The following is a 27,395-nucleotide window of genomic DNA, read 5'->3' as shown; positions in this document are numbered from 1 at the left end:
CTATAGGGCGATCTTTGTATTTGATGTTAATTATACCATTGATGCTGTTGATAATGTCAATGGTTGAGGTTTGTTGTGATGAGGGTGATTTGGACGTTTATTAAGGATGTTGATGTGATTATTGTTGAAATTTGACCCACAGGAATTATGATTTAATATGTCCAATACTATATAGAGAAGCTATTAGAAATTCAGCTCCAAGTGATTTAGCCATTTGTTTTGTCGGAGTGTTGGCGGTGAATTGCAGATACACCCACTCACCCAGGGATAAGATACACGTCAAACAAAAACCATCTTCTTCCATAAGGGCGTTCATAAATGTATAACATTTTCATGTCCCTTTGATCACTATGTGTCTTAAGCACGTCTCTAATCGTATTGAAAAGAGAATTGGGAATGTAAAGTGGAAAACCGCATGTTTTCATTTACCTGCCAACAGCAGTTTTCGCCTTTTTTGCAACATTTTATAATTCTACGTGTAATATAAAAATGAGTTTCTAATACAGTTTTGCTTTTTAAAGGATTTGTCTGATACTCAAATGTTCTTGCTGTGGATTTCACACCTGATGATGATTGCTTGTGTTGCAGTCGAAACGTCGTGAGAATTTTATTGTTTAATATTTTTATTATTTTATTGTTTCCCTTCTACGTGACTTTACCGAAAGAACCAAGAACATTCATACTCCAGTTTAAACACATCATCGGGAAACATGTTTTACATTTTATTCTATTCATACCCCATGGTGCATAGTGCAGTCTCCGGCTCGAATACACTATATCTCCGGCCTGTCATGCATGAAGAAAGGATCATTGCCAGAAACGTCGCTTATTGTATATAATGTTCTATTTTAAGGTAAGTGCTATTGACGATTATTGACGTGTTTGAGCTGTGGGTGAGATATAGTGCCCCATGGTTCGTAAACCTGGTTTTCCCCGTTTTAGGGGCCGTCCATAAATTATGTCACGCACCTTGGGGGTGGAGGGGGGTCAGACATTTGTGACGATGTGTGACGAGGGGGGGGGGGTGAGAAATGTGACATCACATCAAAATGCGCAACTTTAAATAAATATAGACAACACGTTCTACTTTATTAATTAGACTTTTTAACAAATGTTTTCTCCTACAACATCAGAGTGCAGCGCCACATTAAATACGCACTACAATGACAATAGTTTAAAGCGATTTGAAGCATATTTTATTTTCAAAATGGAAATATGTTTTTTTTTTGGGGGGGGGGGGGGAGAGCTTTGTGACGTCATATTAGAGGGGGGGGTCAAACATCGTCCAAAATCGCGTGACGTCATTTATGGACGGCCCCTTAAGCCACACACACACGCACGCACATGTAAATGCCCTCCACGTCCCCTTGTAATTATCGCTCAAAAAGAAAGCCCAACCAATTCGAATCGGCCCCATGTCAATCCGCCTTCCCACGTCACGCTGGGCCGGCCCAAGCTACAACTTCCTCCCATCACCCCCTCCCCCCCCCAACCACCCCCGTAGTCAATTAACGTGGTGGTCGAGTCCAAGCAGTAAAGCGTGCAAAGCTAACTGGGACGCTTCCAACTGGCCAGGTCGTAGGGGGGTGTGTATGAATGGTTTACGTGTATTGTGTCAACGGAGTATTGTGGGCGTACATCGACGGCTGTTATTTATTTAGCTTCAGTTACAACATTGTTTGGTGTCTGGGCGTGTGTTTGTGTTGGTTCGCGCTGGTTATATAATGAGACGCTCCCCACGTACTGCGACGTTTTGGTCTCTCCGTGCAACGTTAAAAACGCGCTCTTATTTGCCTCGTGGTGTTCATTTCTCATAATCCTTCTATTATCTCGTCACCAACGCGTCCAGCTTTTTTACTTCATAAGACATTTCAAAAAGGTGTATTTTTTTTTATTAAATCCAACGTTTTTTGTTAGGGGGTGGGGGGGCTTGCAAGTAACGGTATGCAGTCTTATCGGTCATTGGTCAAAAATCTTTATTTATTTAATTTTTTATTTTAGGATAAATTAACGGGCATCGTCTTGCGCTGGGCTGGGGCCTACCGGACAGGCTTGCCAGTTCGTTATTATTATAACAACAACCTCTTATTAAAATTAAAGATACTTGTAGCCAGCGTCGATTTGTGTAAATTGTTATCGCGCAGCTTGACGTGTGAATATTGCGTAACGTAAAAAATGCGCTCTTGAATTCTTTATATATATACGATGTTTATTTCTACACCCGTCTTCATTGTGTAGCTACATACCACTATGTTTAAGGTTTTATACGTAAGTACAATGTCGAAAACGTAACATTGTTTTACGTGATTCTCAGTACAGTACGTGGTATACAGTGTATTATTCATAGTAAAGTGAGCCATTGTGCACTCTCGAATTTCTAGCGTTAATCGGGTTTTTTGGGTCTTAAAATACATAATCTAGCAACTATATAACATTAACGAAGCTTATTTACATTGTAACTAGTGTATGGACATAGCGTTGCCTCTGTTTTTTATTATATCTGTGGGTTTTAAACGGGATCGATATTTTGTACAGCAACCGCGCTTTGTACTGTATGTGTGCTAGGTTATAGATTGTGTACAGTCGCATCTATAATGCGTGTTGGAAGCTGTCGTTTTGAACGAAGCTCTATGTATATATTTGTGCCAATAGATTGTCAGGAGTTTAAGAATCGTAACTACTAACAGCAGCCGTGTTGGTAATCGTTTGCGTGGCAGTGGAGAGACTCGTGTTAAGAGTAGCCCCGAGAGAGTGACGTTCGCCTTGTCTAAGTGTTGCTTGTTCAAGTATATTAATGATTAGTCCTGGGATTTATATAGTTCCGAGTACTAGTAGGTTAAAGTTAAGCGTCTATGCAAGAATAGTGTCTGGGTTACCAACATCTACTAACATTGTGTTGGTAACGGAATACTATTGACAAATAAGACTCTTAATCCGAGATTTGTACTAAGTGGGGTTGTATTTAAACTGTACCGTTTCGTAATGTAACGCATATTGTATGTATATAATTCAGCAGTGTAGGTTCATGGTTGTATGAAGGTTAGTAACCACTCCCAATGAGCTTCGTAGATCTTAATACAACTTGTTAAAGGTAGGTAGGCAGAAACTATAGATAGTAATTCCATTGGTCTTTAGTTAAAGGTATTGCAAATCCAACGTTTGGCATCAGCAGTTTGACTTTAATGTTAAGCAGCTTGCAATACGTACAGTGTTACAAGTTACACACCATCAGGAATCATTGGTAGGCAACCCGTGAACAGTTACGAAAATTACACAGTAGCCATAAAACCCTTTTTGTCGACACATTGACTGTAAGACGAATAGGCGACACACACATTGTTACATGCGATCAAGATGTGGAGTCCCAACATGTCGCTGGGAAGGGCCCTGGAGTTGGCCAGTAAGCTGGTCGTGGCGCTGTGCGCCTTGCACTTCTTCATCATGCTGGCGCTCTACCTGGACGTACACACTCACACCATGCACGCCCTGCGGCGAGCCGGCGTGGCCAACGTTCCGGTCGCTGGGGCTGCCGCATGGGCGCCCAGGAGTGGCGGTGGCCGGGAGACCCTGGCCTCGAACGGCAGCGTGGGGACCTCTTTCTCAGAGGGAGCTGCTGGACACATGGGCGCTGGCAAGACACCTTTGGACCCATGTCCTGACTCGCCCAAGGGCCTCTGTGAGTACTCTGCTTTCTTTAATGCTCTGTCCCGTGCGGCCCCATGGGTTTGGTACCTGTCACCCTAACGTTTGTAACGAGTCTTGGCTTGGTAAGACCCAGACGATCGAAACCAGTCCAGAAATGTTTTGCTCAAATATGCTGCTGGATAATATTGGTCTGGCTTTATCGACTAAAATATTTGGTATTTTTATGAGGAGATACAGAACGAGGTTCTGCTTATATTTCCATTTGCCAAACTTTGGTACAGAGGGGGAGTGGGAGGGGAAGCCATGTGATGTGCCACGTCATTAGCCGTTTTGTTCATGTATGCATTGCCCCATTTGTGAATTTACTCATGGATAAGGATTTCCTCACACCCTGTGAGTCATGGGTGTTATTTTACAAGACCAGACCACGTTAGTGATTACGGATTTGCTAAAGGGAAGTGTCATAGATGTGAGATCGCAAAAGTACAGTACATCACATCAATTGATTTTGCTGCATTGCTGCCCGTTGCCCACACGGGTAAGCCCCCTGCAGATCTATGTTTTAACCTGGTTGTACATGGTGGTCGCCCGTCAAAGCACTCTCTTTGCTCAAGTTCTGGTTAGCTCTTGAGATCTAGCACATTCTGCAATTAGCCCTTTTAGGCCCCAAAACTACTTGACATTCGACCTCCCCCCTTGTCTGCTTTGACATGAGCTCCCATGGTGCCTAGGCCTACCACCCCACCACAAAATTATTCCCATGCCTCTGTTTTACCCAGATCTTTTAACAGAATTCATAATATCCGTTTGTTTACTCATGGAGTGTCGACTCGGTTTACAAGAGGGACCCGCTTGGAATGAAAGCACATCACGAATGTGCTCATTGTTTGATCTCTGCCTTGAGACGCTTCTCTTACGTGTTCGTATAAAACTTAATGAAGACACTATGATAGCAAATGTGTGTAGCACTGTATTTTTACGTGTGTGGTAAAAAAAAACATTGCACTGGAAGAAAATATTGCATAGGGAGGCATAAATCGTACATGGAAAGCATCATTTCTGAATTTTGTTATTTTTACATTTAATCCTAATAACACTTTATGCTAATTATTTTAGTCTTCAGGGAATATTAGATTGTATTCCACATTTTGTGTGCGAAAATATAAAAAGACAATTAGTGGAAGAAGACTTCTATATCCTGCATGATAGTAGAACACAGCCCATTAGGGAATACATCATGGGCCATGGCATGACACTCAAGGTTTCCTCCTGACACAGTTTGTAGACTACTACACTCTTAAAAGTGCAGATGAGTGGTTCACATTGCTCTTGGTATTGGGAGATAATTTGTAGATGTGCTATATTTAGGTGAGCAAGGATGTGGACATGCAGCCACACATCATTATGTCTCCTGCAAGTATGGTCAAATCCTCGACTTACGACCTGGTTCCGTTCTCATTCCCGTTCGTAAGTCGAAACACGATAATGTACTGTATTTAAATGCCAATACAGTTAGTTTTACGATTCAACAAAAAAGGGAAGGATTGTTAAACTCATAAATAATAAACATTGTACATTTGCATGTAATACTGTAATAAATACTGGTTAGTAAATAAAACATAAAATAAAGTAATATGAATAGAAAAAAAATTGTTTTTTAAAGTAATATGAATAGAAAAAAATAGGTTTTATTTTCACTTACCTTGAGTCCTAATGCTGGCTTGTTTGTCGGAAGGGCGTAATGAGTCCCCACAATTGCGTGCACACACACGGAGCCACGCACACACACAAGACAAATATCCCCTGTATAGGCTTAATAGACTGTTGGGGCAAGTGATGTTAGCGAGTACCTATGAAGCCGGCACAGCACACGATGCGGTGGGTGGTCAGAACTATGGCTGGCTGGCTGCCTGTGTCTTCCCAGTGGTGATGTTTACACACTGCACCAGGTACTTATTTGAGGCCGAATCGACCTAGGGGAGACCCAGAACCCATTCAGATAATCATCACTGGTGTTGGTCATGAGCGGACATGGTACTCGGTTTGCTGGATTTGTAGCGCAACACGCGAACCGTTACATTACCACACCCCACATAACCACTCCCAGCGGGCTGCTGTGAGTGATTACTTTGCGAAGGATAGCCTGTTGAACGAAATAGTTATGCAGTTCAGTGTTAAAAGTACGAGTTTGAAAATCGATATCTCATGGAAGCTGGTTTGTAAGTGCGGGTGTTCGTAAGTCGGGTGTTCATAAGTTGAGGACTGCCTGTACCCAGCTATGTCTGGAGAAACCAAAACTCCAGCTAGCTGGCCGAATCATCATGATCCTGGCCAACACATGACAACATTTACACCTTTGCCAAAAGCCTCATGTTTCAGGGCGATGGAGCCAGCACTCCGTGTTCTTCAGCCCAATCTGAAAGGACTATCTTGCGGCTAAATGTTGATGTATGTCATGAATTACCCAGTTCACACAATATCGACAATCTACAGGATATCAATATTTTTTATTACCAGGAAGGGCTTTTCCAAATACCTGGACATGGATATATCTTTTATTCACTTCACTCAAAATATGGTCGTGCAATGTATGTGAAATATGACCTGGTTGGCGTTGAACCGCTGCCACCCTCTGTTGTCTTCGATGCTGTACGCATCAGCGTTTCTACAGTCTGCAGTGTATACAAACCACAAAATTACTCGTGAGGTGTACCAGACAGCCGACCCAACATTCACCATCCAGCAATGTATGGCGGACATTTTGATAGCTACCATACAGAGAACCTTGTGGCGTGGGCATCACAGTGTGATATTAACCTGGTGCACCACTCCAAACAGTGAGGCACCTTTCCGCTTAGCCAGGTAGAATCGGGAATATTCACTGAACCTCTGCTGGGTCAGTGCAGCTCGTGGCAATCAAATGCCAGCGTCATGCACTGTTATGAACAACTTCCCCCGAAATCGGCACTGCCCATCACTACTCGACATCGGACTTGCCCATCATCACGAGCACCTTAAAACCATGCAACTTTCACAAGACGCAGTGGACAGACGACACTTAAGCGATTGAGTGTGGCATTGTCTTTATCCTGAGAACCACTTCTCAAAAATCGCTGCTTCCAAGTGTACATGAACAACAAGGTCAGCTGCAAAAGAATGGACTGTCTCGGGGTTCTGTTTTTGCTCCAACACTTTTCAACATTTACATCAACGACAATTTGTCTGCACTGATGATAACAGCATCACAACCAAATCCTGTGACTTTAGCAGCCTGGAAAACACCATGAACATTGACCTAGCCATGGTAGCAGATAACTGCAGCACATGGCGATTCTAGCCAAGCACTAGCAAGACAGTTTGCAATGTGTTTCATCTGCACAATGTCAGAGCGCCCTACAAACTCAAAGTGCACCTAAATGGCCAGTTTGTAAAACGTGTGAAAACTATTGGAGATCTGAAAGGTGCTTTATAATGCTTTGGATTCCTCCAGTATAAAGAAATATTCAAATTCTAATCCAAAGCCAGTGTTCTTTGGAGTGACATTGGACGGGAGTCTGACGTAGGGTCCACACCTGGAGAAGACAGCAGGCTCACGGAACTGTCTGTTGGCCCGACCTGCTGGCTTAATGTGGGGGGCTGGTGCCCGGTCGCAACGTGTACTACTCTGTAGCAGAATACTGTACACTCGCATTAACTCACACGAAATTGGTGGACATTCAGCTGAATGTCACCATGAGAATCCTCTCTGGTGCAATCAGGACAACCCTACTACCGTGGCTGGCAGTGCTTTGCAACATCCCCCCACCAAAATATACCACCAAAATATACCACCAAACTGCAGTGGCCAAGATGCTGGACAAGGTACATGCGGCACTAGAGGTGCCCCTTCACGTTGATATCTTCAAGCCTCCACCCGTGCGACCTGAGGTCCTCGCACCCAGTGTGGGTATTACCACAGCCCAAAGACTTGGATATGCGGGATACCCGCACTGCCTGGGGCGAGGAATGGGGATTCATGGATGTGATAAAACAAGGACCTCATCAGTGATCCATCTATCTAGATACCTGGTTTCGACTTCCTAAGGCACCAATGGCTTCATTTGAACCACTTTTGGTGTGACCACGGGGTGTGTGCCACCTCCAAACATCGATTGCATACGGGACAGCCCGCTGTGCTAATGCGAGAAGTAGGCCTTATGGTGCACATCGCCGGGCATGTCATACGGACTGGTTGCCATGCACATAATGGAGGAGGAGGCTGTCACCTAGCTACGTAGCTGTGTGGGCTGAAGTCCAATCACAGAACATTGACATATATGTATTTAATTACCTATATTTTGGTGTATCTGGTGCTCTGTGTGAAAGTCACGTGTAAAAGCATTTGCTTAATAAATGTTAGCGTTTCGTCTTGGGTAATTCCTAGAGGACCTGGACACAATCATTTTCGTCATTGTGGAGCATTATAAATGAAAAAAAATATTAGCATGTCCACATACAAATAATACATGATTTCTTATACAACCTTATCGGTGCTTTGCCATTCTGAACATGCATAATTTCAACAGCATTGATTCGGTATAATCAAATTCTGGACCAGCTTTGACATTAATAATGTCTCATCAACAGTCAGGCTTGCTAGATACACTATATGCAAATTATTTTGTCAAGGCACTCTTCTTCCCCCCTCCAACCCAGCTTAAATATACGCTCCAAGCTTGGTGGTGTTTCATTCTTCACCTGAGGATGGCTGCTTGCGTTGTGGCCGAAACGTCATGAGAATTATTTTATTATGTTTTATTTTTATTATTTTATTACTTCCCTTCTACGTGACTTTACCGAAAGAACCAAGAAGATGATTCCCTGCAGTCACGAAAGCTTTAAATCGAAAAAAGTAACTTATTTAGATTTTATAAATTTATATTTTATGAATAAGTTACTTTTTACGATTTTATACAAAGTTCGCCAAGTAAACAAACCTTAAATTAGCGTTTTTTAGCATCTTTAATCGCAATTTGTCTCCGCATTTTAAGAAATAACCTAGTTAAATTGCATATCATTGAAAAGCTTATTCTCTGGAGCAGATGTCTAGCTTAGTGATATATGGCTATTTACTTTGCTCTCAAATTTCATTGCTACTAGCATCACAATGCCACAATTGGCATTGCGATTTTCTCAAAATGACATTTTGAATTCCGAGTTTGACAACTCATGTTTCATATTTATGATATTAAACTCATTTTTATTTTAGCGCTTCCAATTGCTTAGGTCGGTCATCATGTAAATGAGTTTTCGCATTATGATTGGATAACCCTAAGGTGTGTGTTTACATGTAACCTGCCATAAGGTACGTTCAAAGCTTAACCGCTCTCGGTATGGAAAAAAAGTTCCCCACCCCTGAACTCGACAGTCAAACAGCAAATGTGTTGTAAACTCTTAGTTGCTTAATATTTGATTTTAAGTACTCTGTCTGTGGCGCTGTCTTGACAGTGGGTCCGTTAAAGGTGGATTTCACAAAGACTCCAACTCTGGAGGAGGTGCAGAAGTCGAACCCGAATGTGGAGCTGGGTGGCCGGTTCCGCCCCAAGGATTGTCTGTCCAGCCAGAAGGTGGCCATCATCATCCCGTTCCGGCACCGGGATGAACACCTCAAGCACTGGCTCTACTACCTGCACCCTGTGCTTCAGCGACAACGCATAGAGTACGGGGTCTACGTCCTTAACCAGGTTATGTGCAACACAGTTCACCAGGTCAGCCAGAGCATGCATGTCAAATGCAGTCATCAGATGCCACCCTAAGAGTAGTTTTACATCTGATTGCTTTACACATACAACTTAACTTAATTGCCACTTGAACATCACCTAAGTGATGTCACAGGGATGTAAAATTTTACATGTGTGTTCACACAGCTTCGGTTGTAGAAAGCCTTTGATCAAATCGCACCTCCGATTAGCACGGTTGGCTTTGTACGGTGTAAAATAATTTGAACATCCATACACATCACCCAGAATGGGCCTGAACGTGACAAATCTCGGACACTAAGTAGGGTTTTGAATGGGCGACCACCATGCATAACACGTTTTATAAAATGCTGTGGGGTCATCTCATGGGTAGCAGAGGCTCGCGCTATAATAGTCAGTGCTGTACTACTTTGCTCCCCAGATTAACCAACCAGCGCCCGCCAGCCGTGTTGAAATTTGATCAATTAACTCCAGTGACCCGCACGACTTTGGAGGCCTTCATGACTTTGGAGGCCTTCATATCGGAGTGTTGACAAAGGGTTTGTACATGTATACATAACCTTTAGAACTTAAAAGTAAATATGTGAATCGGCAGCCAGTGAAGGGAATAAGTGGAGCCAAGGGCTCTGAAGGTTTTAAAATAGAAATCGCGTGATGATTAGTTATTAGTTGGCATATGCCAGGTGAACTTAACTTAAATGTTAGGTCGGTTCATTTGTGTGATGTGAACACGTTTCATATCATGTTAAACAAGTGCTGTCTTAACATAGGTCACATATCCTTGTGAACCTACTGTAAACCATGATTACAATTCAGCTTTTATTGTATCGAATTACAGAAATGTATTCTTGACATTTTGGGTCGACACAGCATTTAACTTCAAGAGCATTTTGTTTAAAAACAAATAATTGCACATCTAATATTCACAGTCCTACGCACAAATGTTTAATAGTTCACTGGAAACCTTAAGCACATGTCATTTAAAGTTCCTGAAGATCTGTTGCTTAGCTTGTAGAATGGCTTTAAATATTTCTTTCAGTCCCCTGGGAATATTTGCAAAGCTAAATGAAAAAAATAAACGCCACTGCCATTATACCACAATGTTTAATTGAGTATTTAAGCTGATGACCCATGTACACAGCAAATATGTCCACATTTTACGTGAACTATAAATCACATTTCAAAATAAGATATTTTTCTTTCGTTTTAGATGGGGGGGGGAGTTGAGAATTAATGGGTAAAGTAGTTGGCGTGTGAAAGATGCTTGAACAAAAAAAAACAGAAAATGTTTACATATGCCCAGCAAGGTTGCTGACACTACATATAATTCATTTCCTCAGCTGACACATTTCCTGCATTCTGCTCTCTTCCTGCGTGATAGCAAAGTGGAAAAATAGTCTAGTGGGGAAGTGAAAAAGTCGGCACACTACGTAATGAACCTGGTGACCTGAGTTTGATTCCCAGCCACAGCTAAACTCGGCGGGCGAGTGATGTCTGCGAACCGTTTTTGAGTTCCCCCGTTCACCAGCCTGTCTTAGGGTACCACCGTTACCTCACCCCCTACCCCCACTACAGTGCTGTAATGTATTTCCCTAAATGCATTTATTACAATTTCCACATGTTTAACACTATTCACAATATAATACATTCTAGTGCATTTCTGTTTTATATTAGGTAATGTATTCTAAAGTATAAATTATGTAAATTCTTCTGTTAGCTTAAAAATTTCATTTTATTAAGAATTATATTCCTTAGATGACTTGGTGCAGCTAAATGCGAAGTATGGCGAGCTGGAGTTTTACTGTATTTTGAAAGTCTGGTAGTTGGAATGCTCGCCACAGCCAAATTACAATGATTGAGTCAGCAATTTGATTACTGCAGCAACCCAGCCATATCTACTATGATTTAGCAAATATTAAAATTTACCAGGTACTAAATAACTGTGGCACTAAATAAAGATGATTAATTCACTATCCACGTATTGCCATGTTTTTGCCAAATTTGTTTACAACTTAACTACCTCGCCTGGTATACAGGAGATCGTGGGTTCAATCCCGACCCTGACGCCCGTATATTTGTAGTTTGCATGTTCTCTCCGTAGTCGTGTGGATTTTTCTCCCGGGTCCTCCGGTTTTCCCCTCCACATTTAGGAACATGCGTTTAAGAGTATTTAGCGGCTATAAATTTGCACGTGATAAGCCACTTCATTGAGCTATCATTTGTGGCCAGGTCGCTTCTGAAAAATAGCTATATATCCACCGCATATTTGATTGGAGCAGTGGTTTAGTGTTTAGCTCACTGTGCTATGAACCCAACAGCCAACTCCTGGCCATGCCTAGCTTCAGTGGCGAGCAATATCTTTACTGGTCCTGGGCCCTCCTTCCCCCTTTATCAATCCGCACAGGGCAGTATGGAGAAGTATAGCTTAATAACTTGATGATATGGGGATGGGGGAGACCTTCATCCAGCAGTGGAATGACAAAGGGCTGAGTAAAATTATATAATAGGTAATCAATGCATACCGGTGCAATTTGATTTGCCCCCCCAGTCATATCTTCTCTGAAAACCCATTGCTGTGTCCCTTATGACATTTGTATTAAAGACCCTGGAAACATAATTCAATATTTCACTTGAGTATAGACCCTTGTGTGACAAAAATAGGCAACTGTTCCATTGTTATTATGCGTATTCAGTCTTTCTTGGGTGAACTAATGCAATAATAATATTTACTCGTTTGTTTTATTCATGTACAATTAGCACTTGGCATGTAAGCAAAACAATGTAAGTACAGTATGTATTCCACACATGAGGCTTTTTTTGCTTTGGGCAAAAACTATTCACTTGACTATTATTTATTCAGAAGACATCCACTGAAAAGTGCTGCACAGTCTTGTGAATAGTGTTTCTTCTCTCCAGCCCAGAAGAGATTAATTATTCTGTCGTTTCTTTCTATCTACTATATGTACTGGTTGGAACTAGATATTTTCCATAAATATTATGTTTTACAAGGGCGTGACATGGTACAGTCTGTACGAGTGTATATGTGCATGCAAATACAGTATATACGACAAAATACTTAATCTCTTCTGTTCAGATTTGTGTTTTTTTTATTCCTTTTTTATTACTTGCTGGCTGTTTTGTCGTTTGTCTAAAGAAACCTTGCCCATGGCCAAATCACCTGAAATGTACCCGATTTCATCAGATCTCGAGCTAAGGATAGATTGAGGGTGGATAGCAATTGCATTGGCAACCACCATGCATCATGTAACCGGTTGTTATAGGCTTCTGTGGGGCTGCGATGTGTGCAGCAAAAACTGCTATGTTTCCATATCTATGCTCCTCTCCGTCAGCAATCCACACGATGACCAATGGTGAATTATGGCCAAATAACTGACGACCCACATGACGTGGCGAGGCCCTCATCCAGCAGTGGATTGACAAAAGGGCTTTACATGTAAAAAAACACACAACCCTTACAAAATACTGTATTACTACTGTATACTTTATATACAACGAACAAACAGTATCATTTTATTTGGATTGCTAGTGTGGCATTTTAAGAAAATAATGTTACGTAACTGACTTGCCTTTAATGTTATGTAACTGACTTTCCTTGAACACTATCTGATATTACTTGAAGCAAAAGACAATACATTCCACAGTGGATAAGATTCTGAGGGCTGATGAGGATATGTCACTTGTCTGTGACTAATACAAAAATGTCCTTTCTTGATTTGAAGCTTCCGTGACTGCAAGAATCCATACTCTTCGGTTCTTTCGGTAAAGTCACGTAGATAGAACATTTTAATAGATCACGACGTTTCCATGCAACACAAGTGACCGTCTTCAGGTGAGAGAGAGAGAAATCTACTGAAACAAGGTCTTATGTAGGCTTGATATGAGTGCAGCCTCGGGTAAGAGGGCGGGGCTTACCCTGAGGCTGCACCCATCTCAAGATTACATAAGGCCTTGTTTCAGTAGCTTTATCTCTCTCACCTGAAGACGGTTGCTTGTGTTGTGATGTAAACGTCGTGATCTATTAATAATTTTCTATCTACATGACTTTACCGAAAAATGTCCTTGTTTGAATGTTCCCACCCATTACAATCTGTATTGTGTAACATGTTTTTGTAAGAACATGTAAAAATTCTGCTTGTTTTTCAACATTCCAGTTTTATTTAAAAAAAACTGATCAACTGGCACATTTGCTCACGTGACAGCTTAATTTGATGGGCTGTATAGGGTCGTGGAATGTATAGGCAAATTTGTATTGTATAACCAAAAATAAACTGAATTGTGTTATTTTAGTTTGAATAGGTACGAACATGTCGTAAGATATTTTGTCCATTTGACATTTTTCACTCCAGTGTTAAATCAGTTTTGAGAAACGTTAGTGTTTGATATTTTACAAGCCTTCACCGATTATTATCAAGTGTTTGTTATTTTGATGCTGCTTTTTTCGTGAGACATCTTGTATTTTAATATTTCCCTAACTCTGGTCTTGCGTCACGTTACAATGTTGCTGTTTCCATAATGTTGATGCATGGTAATACTCCCCTCTTAATTGTAAATACGTTGAACACTGGCATTTAACCATGAACGTATAAGCCAGTTGACCAGATTCTAACTTATCTTTATTGCATTGTTACATATAATTAATATTTTAACCTTATGGCAGTACCCTGGGGTACCTTAGTACTTCGGCTCTCACGTAATGTCCGTGATGCAGTCGTTTTTAGTCTGTTGATGGTCGGCGATGCGCAATCGACTCATCTCGACGAGCTGTACACGATGTACCACTACGGTGCGTACGAGCATTCAGGGTTTCAGCGCAATCGTCCTCGCTGTGTTTCGACATCACGGAGTAGCACTGATTTCGGATTGATTGGTACCCCAGTCGCGGAGTTAAGTACACCCCTGGAAAAAAGTGTCCCATAAATAAAATATTTAATTGCCTCGGCCATTTTGTATTATTTGGAACCCCGGGGTACCGCCATAAGGATCGTTTGGTCATTTATTCATTCTCCATTTATCAATCTCTTCTTCAACGTCCAATTTGAGGTTTCATATATAAAAGATCATAAAGAATGATAATATAAATCTGAAAACACAGCATGTTTATTGAATGTCATACCCAGCAATGGGAGCATACAAACAGGAAAAGAAAGCTCATGATTGGTACTGACAGTCCTGGCTATGAGTCCTGTATCAATTCCCATGGGTCTGGTGTCAAATACCAATGGCTCCTTCATCTTTGATATGAGAATCATAGGTTCCTGGTATCAGCATCCTCACCTGCACTCCTGGATATTCAGTAAAATAGATTGTTCATGTGCCTGTAAATAGTTGTTGGAAATCCATAGAATGGCAGAGTTTTCCAAAATGTTGAGTTCTTAAGCACGGACTATGGGCTTGTTCTTGCAACTCATGGTTCATTTGAAGTTCACGAGGATTCTGAGATATGGTCCTTCTAGACTGGATCTTGAGAAACTGAAGGATGAAAAGGTATCCAATAAAATTGCTGTGGCAGCCTCAACCCAGTTTAAGGAGTTCAGTTTTCTGAAAGATCTTGGGCGACCATGTTGGTGGTTGCTCAAAGCTAATTGGGAATCGGGAACAGGGCAAGAAAGACCTGGGTTCCGAGGAGACAGTTCAGAGGAGTTGTGCAGCCAGGTTGGACAACAACAAAATATGGCCTGCACAGGAAAGCTGCGTCATCGGGTCAAATTCTCTGAGGAGGGACAAAGTGTGTTGGGTACAGGATACTGTATATTGTTGGTGAGGTTGTGAGCCACTGTTCATCGAATGACCCTCCCTGCTTTTCAAGCCCTCAGAGTCCTCCAACGCCCATACCGCAGGGAACTTTTAGTACGGCAGCTCATGGTAAAGTTCTCAAGCATAGAGAGTTGATGATGGGTCTAAGCCTGGCCACCAATGACTGTATAGAAAAATCATTACATTACATGTAGTTTCACTCTTAATTTGACTTTCAGCTCTGAGAATAAAATATATAAATTTGACTGTCATTTGACAAACATATTGCGCTCACGATAAAGCCGATGGGAGAGTTCTGCCCTCTACTGTGTAGACCGGGTCAATCAAAAGGAATCTCAGAGGTAGCTCCGTAATACCTGCTTTCTTTGAATTCAATAACATGAACGGTTGCACCGCTGTGCGAGAGATTTCAACGGATACCTTGTGTTACGCCATGACACTAATTGCAAATTTGAGATACAATTTTAAACTATTTCGTAGTCTGCAACTACATGTTTGGAGTGGGTTTTTATTTAAATGGGTTTTTGTTTTTTTTATTATGAAAATGTCAAGGGTGTAACCTCATTTCCGCGCGAATCTGGCATGATCCTCCCATTCTTTTATTCATTATAGGCCCTTACGGTCAACTCTCCTAACTAATGTGGCTTTTGTCAAAGGAATGTCTCAAAAGTGATGTGTACAATATCAGCACTGTCATTTTTTTGGAGGGTAATTTTTATTGGAGGATGCTGTACAAAGGTGGGTTTGCTCTTTAAAGGAATTTGTACAAAGGGCTCTGTTTTATAGCATTGTAAAGTGGTCCTGTTACATTAGGGCAGATAATATGACACTAACTGCAGTGTGTGAAAAGTTTTGTGCTTCGTAATCTTCGTCCCAACATATTGTCTTTGAGCAGGGGTTTAGTGGACATACTGTTGCTGAATTGCTTTCAACCATAAAAAGCAACCCAACAATGCACATTAATTAGAATTATCACATTTTTTAAACCACCGCCTTTTACATAACCCACTGCTTTTGGCTGATTTTGGGAACTGCTGATGTAACTCTTTGCATGCCTTTCTCTCTGTCTGAAACAATAATGTCCCTGGGATTATCTATTTAATGGGGTGGTGGTGCTCACCTGTAATCCAACACTTTCGAAGTTAAGGTTGGTAGACCACAATTATTGTCTTTCTCCAATCCCGTGGGGCATCGAGGAGATGCCAAACCCCGGCTGACCAGAAGGCGATACAGCAAATGTGGACTCCGCCTGTTCCATATTCATGGGATAGTGCAGGGGTCGGAAACTTAAATAACAAGAGCCATTTTTACTGAATATTTCAAGAGCTTCAATTCACATGAATAATATCATGAAGCAGTCCTTAAAGAGCCGCAAGCGGCTCTGGAGCTGCAGGTTGCCGACCCCTGGGATGGGTGTTACCCCCCCCCCCCCTCGCATGCGTAGGTTTTCCCCCGGGTGCTGCAGTTTCCTCCCACATTTAAACACTCAGTCGTTGACTGATAACACCTGAATATATAGAGGACGGCAGAGCTTGGAGAGGAATTTGGTGCCGGTGCACTGTGCGGCAAAATAAAAGATAACAAAAGACTGCACCAGAGCATGCAGAAAATTTGAAAGTGAATTAGAAATGTATGTATTTGCAATGAGAGTAGTTTTTACAGTGTGAAATTGTTAGTATTGTTGTTAGAAATGTTTGAATAGGGGGGACTTTTATCCATTTTTCTGCAGTTATTCTAGACAAATGAAATGCCACAGTTTTAGAGCTCTGTTAAATATAAGAAACCACATGCTCTGTGTGAGCGTGCAACAGCCCTACACTGGATTTAAACCACATTTCAAATTAGGAGAGATGTCATGCTCAAAGGCTAAACACAAGCTTGTCTCTCGTAGAAAGGCTTCGACTATTGTTACTTCCAGATATTATGCTATGGATAAATACTTCATAATATACAGATAAAATACGTCACTGCCAAAGGAAATGGTGGAAAAAATATAAGCCATGTAAAAGCATATTGCACTAAGGATGTTACATTTGAAGAGACACGAGGTTAAATAAACATACAGATCTAAGCACGAATGTACATTTGAGACCTCGCAATCTGTTCATGAAAAGCACAAAGGCTTGGGTTACCAGGAATACAAATAAATTACATTACAGAATGAAAACATTCGAGACAACACTGCATGTGGTTGGTGATGATGTGGAGATGGTTGAGCCAGATATTTGTATCGGGAATCATGGAGTGTATCACTGTGATTGCCTTCTTCGTATTTGTGAATTGGGCATTTAGTCGTTTTCTGTTCCATCGTCTGTTCTGGGTGACCACAGTCGCATACTAGAGAGATGTTCATCTTCCATGCGTGCATCAAGTATTTGCATCTGCCATGGTTTACACGAATGCAGTTTAGGGGATTTTCTGTGCCGGGTCTTTCACGAGGTGTTTGTCATTTCTCATGAACTCGATTCGGCTATCCAAGCGTCATCAGGGTTGGAGTTGCATTTTTTTAAGGTAAATAATTGATCATTATCGTTCAAAACAAGACACGAGTCACATTAAAAATTTGCTCCCATTTCAGAGTTGTCTATTGTTAGTAGTAATGAATGACCAAACAAATATTATATAGCTTTGTTTTTATGAAACATGGACATTCATTGTTTTTTTGTTATTTGAGAAGTGTCACCCCAAAGGTACAGTTTACTCTTGATATACTAAGCTCATTTAGGAGTGGGGTCCCCTGTCTTTTTATTTTTTTATTCCATTATTTCCATGAAGACCAAATTTTGCCCATTTACAACTTATAATGAAATTTCTATTGCTATTTATATAATACAGAAATAAATACCTATATGAAAGAAATGTTTATAAAAAAAAACACTGGAATTCACGAGCCAATTCTGAAACACTAACGAGCGTAACAGTAATAACTGTACTAGACTGGAACTGTTGGTAATGTGACATTTCCATGCAACCATGGAGACTAATACACCATCGTTGGTTTACACACCGTTCTATTTCTGAGCTTCAGGTGTGCAATTAATTACATCTCCCAATTTTTTTTTCAAAATGTATTAGGTCTCCCAAACAACCCCATTTCTTATGGAGCATAGATCCTCTCATTATTTTTAGGACACTATTTTGCACGATCGGGCACTGCACCTGTGATCTATGGATCGTAAAAACTGCCTTTGCAGTCTTCCGTTCAAAAATGTTCTCTTATCAAGGTGGAGAATCAAGAAATTAATGAAGTCAGGACAATCAATAAAAATCCACCAGTTGTTGCAAGTGCTTGGGCATAAAGGGGCATTCCTGTTGTTAAACGTAGAATGCTTTCTGCAGCTGATGTTTTTATTCAGTAGAAATGGTCATGACATGTCACGTTAGATTGTTTTGTCTGGAAAGAAGGGCTCTTCATTTGATTACATCTTGGATGTGTTCGGTATAAGCCAAGTTTGGCAATATCCGCAAAACGCAGCCATCTGCTAAGTTTTATAAAAACATTAACATGATGCCGGCATCGCTATTGGCAACCGACAGAACACGAGCTTTGGCATAAAGCAGGGGAATCCAGCTTTTCTGCTCTGCCAGATTTTCTACAATGCTAGGAGCCACAGGCAAAATAATGGTCAACTAACAACCTATGAAATGTATATGCCATTGCCTTTGTTAAGAAAAGGCGTAGCACTAGAACATTTCACAACCATGCATGGCACACCTGCTAATGTAAAGCAAGGACCAAGAGATGTGAAATGAGAGAAGATGACAGGTGACAGAGGTGTAGTGAGGCGAGAAAGAAAAGAGGATGGAGATGTGTCGTGAGTTGTGAAAAAAAAACCCTGAAGCAGATAAAGTTGTATTAAGACGAGAGAAGACCTGTCGATAAGAGATCCAGATGTAGTGAAACATTGAAGTGATTGAATAGAGTTATCGTGAAGTGAGATAAGAGAAGGGCATTTAAGGCGGCGTTATTGACGAATGTGAGTGGTTATTTATCATTTTGCACCACTGACAACACAGTATCCATGTCACCAATTAGTTTGTTTAATTTTACAGAGATGCATATGAGGGAGATGTAAGATGAGAATTTTGGAAGAAATAGACAAATAGAGTACAGTGCAGTGAGGTGAACACTTCATAGATTTATTCTGGCAAGACAGAAATCATATTTGGTTTTGCAGGCAGTAGTTTGGTCAGCTGTGGCATAGAGTGTGGTCTGAAAATAAAGGTTCATGCCAGTTTCATAATTATACCATTGCCTCATGGCAGAAAAAAATCTATGGTAAGTCTTTCCATTACGTTGCCTGCCTGGAGTCCCCACACTCTCGCCTTAGGCAAAAAAATTTTGCCAGGACTTTAGCAAGGCTCGCTGAAATAAAATGCAGTTGATTGCCATTCTAAAAGACATTTAGTTTTGTTTTCTACATTCTTATTTAGGTGGTGACATGGCCTACACCATTTAGTTTAAAATTGTCATCGTATTTACTATCATGCATTAAAACTTCAACCATTGGCTTTTCTATTTACATTAATCTTATTTAAGTGGAAATGTTAAATCATATAGTGTCTGAATCTTAAGAATAATACTACTGTACTTGACTCATTTTCAGGATAACGTTAAACAACCAGGGTATTGGGTCGTAATTATCAGATCTACATCCTTTTTTTACCAGATGGGAGCCTATTCCGTTTCATTACTAATTTTGTATGGGAGTCCCAAATACCCTTTGCATATGGATAATATTTTCCAAAAAAAATAACAAAACTCCACCGAGCGCTTATCAAATGATCGAAACGTGATGCTGGGCGTATAATTTTTACACAGAACCATATCGTTCCGATGGAACTATGCCAACTGTACGTCATATTTAAACTGGAAAGCCCAGAAATTATCTCTGCCCTCCAAGAAAATCTCGAGTTACAAGTTGCCATGTTACACAACCATCATTAATTGAACCGACATGCTTTGTAAACTGATCTTCTTAATGTAACATATAATTTGATCTTCATTATTATGTCGTGCATATGTGTTCTTGCATGATTATGTGCAGTATGTTTTAAATATCACAGTGAACCTCAATGAGGTTTGTCAGATCGTGTGAAAGAAACGGCGCTAGGTTTCAATGGAACATAGACAAAAAAAATCAAGTCTTCCTGAAAGTGGAAAAACATAACAACTGTGCCATTGTTGATAATTGGTTCTTTACCCTTCCATCTGGCAACAAAACTGACACCTTTTTGCAAGGAGTCATGTTTGCATAGACCGCAATACCTGCAGTCATAATACAAATAAAAGAACATTACTCTGATAATGTGCACTGTCCTTGAAGTTGATTGGTCCACACCCGAGACAGCTTTCCTTCGAGCCTAGTCTCATATGGGTTGGACCAGATGACGCCAAAAGGCGCACAACTCAAGGACAATGCACCATCAGAGTATGAGAGCTCGGGGCAAGCATCTACACTATGGGGACCTCATTTGCCAGTAAAAATATGATAATTGGTTCTTTACCCTTCCATCTGGCAACAAAACTGACACCTTTTTGCAAGGAGTCATGTTTGCATAGACCGCAATACCTGCAGTCATAATACAAACAAAAGAACATAACTCTGATAATGTGCACTGTCCTTGAAGTTGATTGGTCCACACCCGAGACAGCTTTCCTTCGAGCCTAGTCTCATATGGGTTGGACCAGATGACGCCAAAAGGCGCACAACTCAAGGACAATGCACCATCAGAGTATGAGAGCTCGGGGCAAGCATCTACACTATGGGGACCTCATTTGCCAGTAAAAATATGATAATTGGTTCTTTACCCTTCCATCTGGCAACAAAACTGACACCTTTTTGCAAGGAGTCATGTTTGCATAGACCGCAATACCTGCAGTCATAATACAAACAAAAGAACATAACTCTGATAATGTGCACTGTCCTTGAAGTTGATTGGACCAGATGACGCCTTTTGTAAGACTAGGCTCTAATGAAAGTTGTCTCGGGTGTGGACCAATCAACTTCAAGGACAGTGCACATTATCAGAGTTATGTTCTTTTGTTTGTATTATGACTGCAGGTATTGCGGTCTATGCAAACATGACTCCTTGCAAAAAGGATTCAGTTTTGTTGCCAGATGGAAGGGTAAAGAACCAATTATCATATTTTTACTGGCAAATGAGGTCCCCATAGTGTAGATGCTTGCCCCGAGCTCTCATACTCTGATGGTGCATTGTCCTTGAGTTGTGCGCCTTTTGGCGTCATCTGGTCTAACCCATATGAGACTAGGCTCGAAGGAAAGCTGTCTCGGGTGTGGACCAATCAACTTCAAGGACAGTGCACATTATCAGAGTTATGTTCTTTTGTTTGTATTATGACTGCAGGTATTGCGGTCTATGCAAACATGACTCCTTGCAAAAAGGTGTCAGTTTTGTTGCCAGATGGAAGGGTAAAGAACCAATTATCATATTTTTACTGGCAAATGAGGTCCCCATAGTGTAGATGCTTGCCCCGAGCTCTCATACTCTGATGGTGCATTGTCCTTGAGTTGTGCGCCTTTTGGCGTCATCTGGTCCAACCCATATGAGACTAGGCTCGAAGGAAAGCTGTCTCGGGTGTGGACCAATCAACTTCAAGGACAGTGCACATTATCAGAGTTATGTTCTTTTGTTTGTATTATGACTGCAGGTATTGCGGTCTATGCAAACATGACTCCTTGCAAAAAGGTGTCAGTTTTGTTGCCAGATGGAAGGGTAAAGAACCAATTATCATATTTTTACTGGCAAATGAGGTCCCCATAGTGTGCCATTGTTATTTGGCTCATTGCCCTGAAAATGCACTACCTTACACCTGCATGCACTTTGGAGTATATTAAATATGCCATGTAGGCACACTACCATAAATTTCGTAACATGGGCTAAGTTTTGTGGGCAGGAAGGGAGAGTGCAGAAAAATCGATTGTACTGTAATATGCTACCAACCACTGGTCCCTGCCTTCTCCAACCTACACTCACAAGCATGGTCAAGTATGGTCAAACAACTCCCATGACTGGAATGATGTGGACAGGCCCTCCTCAACTAGCTGTACAAGAGCTGTACATGTACATTAATGATATTGTATTATCATTTAGCAAATATATCTTTGGAAAATGTCCAGTAACTTTATTTGCTTGATTAACATGCACCTCCCTCACTGTGTTGAAGGAGAGCCAAACTTAACCTTTCCTTTAGTATCATTAAAAAAATGAGTGCACGTAGAATACAGATAAAGTACAAGTACCCAATACTACGTTTAGTTATTGAGAAACTTTTCCTCATTGTTAAATATCTCCAGGACAACTTTGGTTGCCACCTGTCTAAATTTGAGTTAGCTATTTCTAGAAATTAATCTATAACTCTCCAGATGTCCTGTTTTTTTGTCTTTTGCATAATAATACACCAATGTAGTTTCCCCCTCTTCTAGTCATGTGAAATTATTTTTGTTACGTGATACTTTTTTTTTAATACTTCAGAAGTTTTATTCTTTTATATGGCTGCTGTAGATGTAGAGCAACAACGGCACTTTAACATTCAGGTGTTCAAGCCAGCTAACAGCATCAGGAGTACCGGGATTGTATCGCTGTAATCTTTCATTCGTATTTGTGGATGGGGTGTTGCATCGTTATATGTTATTTGGCCTGTTCTGGATGACTACAGTCGCGCACTGGAGAGTTTTAAATTTTAAATGTGTGAGTCAGGTATCCACATCTGCCAAGGTTTGTGTGGATGCGGTTTAGGGTGGACCATGAGCTTCGTGGAAGATCAAACCCAGGGATCTCTTGCGTTGGGTCTTTCACATCAGAGATGGCAACCCTATATTTGAATTGGAATTTGAAAGTCACACATACTTTGGCTTGTGTGTGTGTGTGGTGGCTGCAGTTTGGAGAGGGCGTGTTCAACCGAGCCAAGCTCATGAACATCGGCTACGTGGAGGCCCTCAAGGATGCCCCCTATGACTGTTTCATCTTCAGCGACGTCGACCTGGTGCCCATGGACGACCGCAACCTCTACCGCTGCTACGACAACCCTCGGCACTTCTCCGTCGCCATGGACAAGTTCAGCTTCCGGTACGGGGTTGTTCGTGCCAGTGTCGAACCAATTTCGAGCCCCTGTGAGGAACGTCTTCTAAGTTTGTCATTATTTTTCTATCTACGTGACTTTACTGAAAGACCCAAAGAGTATGAATTCCTACAGTCACGAAAGCTTTAAGTCAAGATTTAAGTTTGTCATTTAGCTGCATTTATACAAGCATTTATGTACATGCACAGCCCTTTTGTGTGTGTCACGGAGGCCATTGACCATACCAGCACCTTTAATTAGCACGGTTGGCTACGTACCGTGCAAAATAAGTTCAATATGCATAAATACTGCACTCTGTTAGTCAGGTTTTGGAAGGCAGAGAGTTGGTTTTAAGTCGCATTCCTTCAGGTATACAGGCCCCATTGCAGCACGTGACAGATTGTATATGGTTTCCAGCGAAGAGGGTAAAACAAGCCATGATGTGAAACTATTCTGACTTAAAACTTTCGTGACTGCAGGAATTCATATTCTTGGTTCTTTCAGTAAAGTCACGTAGATGGAAATAAAAATAATAAAAGTAAGCCGACTGGCTATCAACAACGATTCGTTCACGAAGCCATCCATATATACAGACACAGACACAATTTCAACCGAGACGTCGGTTATAAACAGCAATCATTGGAAAGATGTCATCAATCACTTAGGGTCATGACTTGATTTATGTTTTCTTGTCGACCTCTGCCGTCAGCAGTGGATGTGTGTAGTGAGGTGCAATGCCCCCCCCCTCTACCCCCCCCCCTCTCTCTCCCCCTATCTCTACCTCTTTCCTCCCCCCATTGTCTACTCCTATATTAGCACTGACTAACTAACTGCCCCGCCTGCCCATGCTATTTACGTCGCACAGCTCTTCTCACAACTCTCGTCCCCCGCCCACTCACTTTGGAAACCCTTATAAGCAGTTGCATTTGGAGGCTTGCCCCCTCTTTTCCCTCCGCCTGATGAAGACCTTTTGTGTTGCGATCGAAACGTCGTGGGTTTTTTGCTTTTATTATTTTTATTTAATTTTATTTTTATTTCTATTTACGTGACTTTACCGAAAGAACCAAGAATATGAATGTGAAACTATTCAACAATAATGGCTGTGACACAAAGAAGCTCGTATTGTTACTCCAGTGTGGCGCTTCATCAATGGGAGTGCGTGTGACTAACCATGTGAACAGCATTTTGTTTGTTCAGCAGTATGTTCAGACACGCTTGTGGTTCCTTTTACCTGAGATTATTTTTTATAATGGTGGTTCTCAAACTTTTCTGGTACCGTCTTGCTGGACCCAATATGTTCCTGAAAAATGAACATCAATATTTTAACAAATTGTCCATTTTGTGAGGTATCCTATTAATTATCCTATTATGAAACTAGTAACTGCAAGCGAAATAAAAAAATCAACGGACACTCTGCACGCGTGACGCAATTTGTTCGCGCTCACTGGTTACTCATGGAAACCATATTGTTTACCATCAATGAGTTTAGAAAGGTCTTTTATATCATTCTAGGTTACTGTATGGATTTAAACATTTTCATAGTTACAGACAATTCTCGGTTTACGCGCATTTGTTGTACGCCATTTTGGAATAACGCGCACTTTGTATTTAGACCTTTCATTGACATACGCGAGGCAATTTTTGGAATAACGTCGTACGCCACCCCTAGCCTGGCACCGTGACCCAATGGCGTTGCCAGCAGCCAGTGACATTGTAATATCGAAATATCGTAAGTCGGACCATCGTAACTCGGGGACTATCTGTATATAGGTGTCTGGTTTACAAGTTCAAAATAGGTATTTGAGGCGTATTTTTATTGACACCCTCATTGCCCTGCAATTAGATAAACTATCGTGATTTTTTGATGTCGCTATGTAAGTCAAGATTCTTTTGTTTTTGGTCTCATTTGTACTCGCCTGTTTGCATTTTGCTGCGTCTGCTTGTATGCTGTGTCACATCCTTTTTGCTTCTGTCAGACTGAAGATGGTATTTGCAGATCAGACTTATATCACACCTTTGTCAGGGATTACAGAGCGCTGTACACAATGATTATAAAATAACACAATGGGCATAAAAACCCTTGGTTATAAAAATATATATATAATAAAAGAAAGCTGAATGATAAAATCAGGTATAGAACAGGAAAGTTTTAAGTCGAGCCTTGATAATCCCAATTGAAGCAGAATCCCTGACGTAAATATAATCTGCATGTATCATGAGTAATCGATTCTCAAATAAGAATTCGATGTGTGTACCACAGTGTAACAATCAACTCTGATCAGGCTTTTATTTGTACGTGTTTGGGTGATTTGTTTCCCTTGTACTTTGCACTACTCTTTGTTGTTTTAACGTTATTACCTGCCCCTACTGGATATCTGTGAAAAAGAGCTTTATAGCTCATCGGATTCCTCCAGTATAAATAAATATTACGATTCTGATTTTCGTAGATAGTTACATGCTTCGTATTTACAATGAATCCAAGAATACTGTTTGGTTTACCACCTGCATCAAGATGATCAAGCGCTTCTGACAATCATTGCCTGTGTTGTTCCATCTCGTTCCACAAGGCTGCCATACAACTCGTACTTTGGTGGAGTGTCAGGCCTCTCCAAGGCACAGTACCTGAAGATAAATGGATTTCCCAATGAATACTGGGGCTGGGGTGGTGAGGACGATGACATTTACAACAGGTACGGCACAGTGATTGCTCATACATATGCATTACTGTTCTTTTCATTGTATTTTGTTTGTTATGTATCTTAAACCACATTTTTTTTAGAATTAGTTATCGTTAGAGGAAATTATGTTTTAAATTAAATGACAGACAACTTTGAGACAATTGTCTAAGTATAATGATATACTAAATACGTTGCGTGCCATATGAATGATTACCTGTAAACAAAAAATTGCAGCTGATTTACACCTATAAAATGTTTAAATCTAAACAAAAGGTTGCAGCAGGGATTATATTGCCTCTTGCTTCATCTATAAAACCAACATGTCAAAGTACCAACATTTATCACAAAAACGTTAAAGGAATTGCTTTTCACCTTTACTGTACACTATTGATTTTGAAGTTCACTGATGCTGAAACAGTTACTCGTGTCATGATATTAAGCGGTGTGCTATTTAAATTCCTTTTACACTGTTAAGTATGACTAGCAGGTCATGCGCAAGTTTACTATTTTCCCTTGGTATGTTGTGACAATTATCACAACCGTTCCAACAGGTCTCCATAAAATGGCGTACGTACATTTAATTTCAGTTTTTGAATAAAACATTTGTAAACGTATTTGAAGACCTATGTAGTTTTTTGTAACCAGTGAAATGCCTCGCAAGCATTAAGGATTTAAAGTTGCAGAAATCTAGTGATGGTAGGTCGCAGTGCCCTTTTAATCTGACTCGGGGACATTTGGTAATCCCTCCTGGTCAACTCGTCCATATGGCGTCACATCTGATATTCAATTTACTGAAATGCAGAACATAATACATTCAAGTAAAATAACTTCGAAACAATCTTTAAAAATAGTAGTATTCATGCGCAGCCCTTTGTAAATCCTCTACTGAATGAGAGCCTCTCAACACTCAGTCATGGGGGTTGTTTGGTCATGCCTCAACGGCACTCAATGAAGAGTGGCCCTGGATCAGTTCATACATCACTAGCCACGTGTTAGCCAAGGCCAAGAATAGAACTCAGGTTGCCGAGTCCAAAGTGCAGTGTGCCCACTGTGCTATCTTCCCAACCATTTATTTGGAAACTGAGTGAACACTCATGAGCCTAAATTGTTGTACAAGAGTCCTGGGGGGAGTAAAAAAAACTGCGATGGCAGAGAACAATTGCCAGACATTCTGATAGGTTTTTTTTTTTTAATCTACATTTGTTCTAATCAAAGATTATTAAAAGAAAAAAATATGATTGAAATGGGGCTATTTTAACTGACACATTTTTTTAACTGTTACATGCAGACACTTTTTTGCTGTATTCTGCAGAGGTGTAGTTCTTAAGCTTGCATTAGCTTTGGCTAATGGATAGATTTATTTGCAGGGTTGTTGTTCAGGGAATGAGGCTGTCTCGACCCGACGGAAGTCTGGGACGCTACAGAATGGTAAAGCATGCAAGAGATGCCAAAAATGAACCCAATCCCAAGCGGTAA

The 27,395-nt window shown here is 40.9% G+C and overlaps 1 protein-coding gene across 1 annotated transcript; it reads left to right on the top strand.

Moving 5' to 3' along the window:
* Positions 1–3,401: 3,401 nt before the first annotated feature.
* On the top strand, positions 3,402–27,395 carry LOC133352045 (beta-1,4-galactosyltransferase 2-like). Its single transcript, XM_061567762.1, has 5 exons — positions 3,402–3,676; positions 9,133–9,368; positions 23,062–23,249; positions 25,809–25,931; positions 27,287–27,395. The coding sequence occupies exons 1-5, from the start codon at positions 3,442–3,444 to the stop codon at positions 27,393–27,395; spliced, it is 891 nt and encodes a 296-aa protein (XP_061423746.1). The 5' UTR covers positions 3,402–3,441.

This window comes from Lethenteron reissneri, chromosome 39 (assembly GCF_015708825.2).
Source record: "Lethenteron reissneri isolate LAM-NWPU_2019-01 chromosome 39, ASM1570882v1, whole genome shotgun sequence".
NCBI classification, from domain to species: Eukaryota; Metazoa; Chordata; class Hyperoartia; order Petromyzontiformes; family Petromyzontidae; genus Lethenteron; species Lethenteron reissneri.
This window is presented reverse-complemented; position numbering and strand designations above follow the sequence as displayed.

Excerpts from the sequence above, each read along its gene's own strand:
- LOC133352045 (XM_061567762.1), top strand. The coding sequence starts at position 3,442 with ATGCTGGCGCTCTACCTGGACGTACACACTCACACCATGCACGCCCTG. Across the intron at positions 9,369-23,061 it reads GGGTCTACGTCCTTAACCAG|TTTGGAGAGGGCGTGTTCAA; the intron begins GTTATGTGCAAC and ends TGGTGGCTGCAG. Across the intron at positions 23,250-25,808 it reads ATGGACAAGTTCAGCTTCCG|GCTGCCATACAACTCGTACT; the intron begins GTACGGGGTTGT and ends TCGTTCCACAAG.